We start from the raw sequence: 2,262 nt of genomic DNA, 5'->3' as shown, positions 1-2,262 counted from the left end.
TTCTGGCATCCCATGATTCCCAAAAATGATCCATAGGAAGGTATATGCCAGCTCTTCTGCATTGGATGCTTTCTTGTATGGCAGGAAGTAGGCATATTTGGTGAGTCTATCCACAATGACCAAGATGGAGTCATATATTATCCCTGTTAGGGGCTCCTTGGACGCAGGTAGATCTGTAATGAAATCTAGTGATATGGATTGCCAGGGCCTCTCTGGGGCGTCCAGGTTCTGCAGGAGTCCATATGGTGCATGCTGTGCTGCTTTGCTCCTAATGCAAAGGTCACATTGCAACACTATACGTCGCACCATCCTTCTTAATCCTGGGAAGTAGAAGTTCCGGATAATCCTTTCAATGGTTTTCTCTATCCCTTGGTGTCCATGAGCCGGGGCTTCGTGGATGTCTCTGACCAAGTCCTCCCTTAGCTTGGTTGGGACGTAGACCAATCCCTTGAATAGGATGATGTCTCCTTCTCCCTTGGTTATGTTGGGATCATTCTTGATTTCCTCAAGCTCTTTTGCCATTGAATCCTTCTGGTATGCTTCCTTAATCTTTTCTGCCCATGTACCAGGCCCTAGTCTTAGAGCAGGTGCAGCTTGCCTGTCCACTGTGAGGGTTCCATCAGTCTCTTGCTGGAAAATCGTGGGCTGTGGAGAAGGCTCTCCCTCCTGGTAATCTGGTCTCCGACTGAGTGCATCTGCTCGGGCATTTTCTGAACCTCTTTGGTAGGTAATCTTGATGTCATAGGGGGCCAACTCTTCTGCCCACCTGACCTGTCTTCGGGTTAAATCTTTGGTGGTGGTGAAGTATGCCAGGTTCTTATGATCACAGTAGATCATAACCTGATGCTTTGCTCCTTCCAGGTAGTGTCGCCATTCTCTTACTGCTGCCATGATGGCCAGAAGCTCCTTGTCATGAATGTCGTAATTCAATTCTGGTGGGGTCATCTTTTGCGAGTAGAAAGCAATTGGATGCAGTTGTCCTTGTTCATCAGGTTGATTGATGCATGCTCCTATTGCGAAGTCTGAAGCGTCTGTCTCAATGAAAATAGGTTTTTCTGGGTCAAATATTCCCAAGACTGGTGCTTTGCAGAACTTCTGTTTAAGAAGATCAAATGCCTCCTGTTGTTCTTTTCCCCATTCAAACTTCTGATCCTTTTGGGTGAGCTTTGTCAAAGGTTCCACAATCTTGGAGTAGTTCCATATGAACTTTTGATAGAAGTTGGCAAATCCAAGAAAAGCCTGTGTCTCCTTGACTGTTGTTGGCTTGGGCCATCCTTGTATGGCTGTGACCTTTCCTTCATTCATTTCAACATGTCCCGGGGAGATCATGAAGCCAAGAAACTCTGTTCTTTGGGTGTGCCATTCACATTTTTCTGGTGCAACTGAGAGTTTTCTCTCCTTCAGGGCCTCTAACACCTTCCGCATGTGTTGTCTGTGTTCTTCTAAGGTTTCTGAGTAGATAAGGATGTTGTCCAAATAGGCCATGCAAAAGACATCCAGGTATTTCTGTAGGGTATTATTGACCAAACTCTGAAAGGTCGCGGGCACATTGGTAAGACCAAATGGCATAACTGTATATTCAAAATGTCCTAGTTGGGTCCTGAAGGCGGTTTTCCATTCTTCCCCTTCCTTCATGCGCACCAGGTAATACCCTTCTCTAAGATCCAACTTGGTGAAAAACTTCGCCTTCCGCAATCTATCCTGCAACTCTGAAATGAGTGGTAAGGGGTAGCGGTTTTTGACAGTGATGTTATTAAGTTGGTGATAGTCCACACAAAGTTGGAGTTTCCTGTTCTTCTTTGGGACAAACAAAATTGGGTATCCAGCTGGTGATGTGGAATGCCAGATATATCCTCATTCCAGGTTCTTTTCAATGTACTCTTGGAGTGCCTCATGCGCCTTCTCTGAGAGTGGATAAATAGGTTTGAACGCTGGTTGCGTTCCAGGCTTCAAGGGTATCTTATGATCCCAAGGCTGATGTTCTGGCAGTTGTCCTCTGCCTTGTTCCTTAAAGACTTCTTCAAAGTCCCAGTATTCCTTTGGGACTGCTTCCATTCTGGTCGAAGGCGGTTGGTCCTTTCTCTGTTCCATGGATCCAATTGTCAAATCTGGTGCTAGGGTAAGATACAAGACTCCCACTTGTTCTCCCCTTTTCCACATTTGCATCATTGTGTTCTGGGAGATCTCTTTGATCTCCACTGGCAGTTCTTCTCCCTCAGGATGCCCTTCAGGCCTTATACCTCTGTTGGATTCTTCCGCCAA

At 46.0% G+C, this 2,262-nt stretch overlaps 1 protein-coding gene across 1 annotated transcript; it reads right to left on the bottom strand.

Moving 5' to 3' along the window:
- Positions 1 to 280: 280 nt before the first annotated feature.
- VTN00DRAFT_9234 (uncharacterized protein) lies at positions 281 to 1,569 on the bottom strand (the record flags this gene model as incomplete). The annotated part of the gene is made up of 2 exons (XM_069436172.1): positions 281 to 346; positions 409 to 1,569. 2 exons carry the CDS (start codon positions 1,567 to 1,569, stop codon positions 281 to 283), a joined length of 1,227 nt encoding a protein of 408 aa, XP_069284819.1.
- Between the last annotated feature and the right edge of the window lie 693 nt (positions 1,570 to 2,262).

The sequence above is a fragment of the Thermoascus crustaceus genome, assembly GCF_041956765.1.
Source record: "Thermoascus crustaceus strain CBS 181.67 unplaced genomic scaffold VTN00scaffold_7, whole genome shotgun sequence".
NCBI classification, from domain to species: Eukaryota; Fungi; Ascomycota; class Eurotiomycetes; order Eurotiales; family Thermoascaceae; genus Thermoascus; species Thermoascus crustaceus.
The sequence above is the reverse complement of the archived record's forward strand: the minus strand, read 5'-3'. Positions and strand labels throughout refer to the sequence as shown.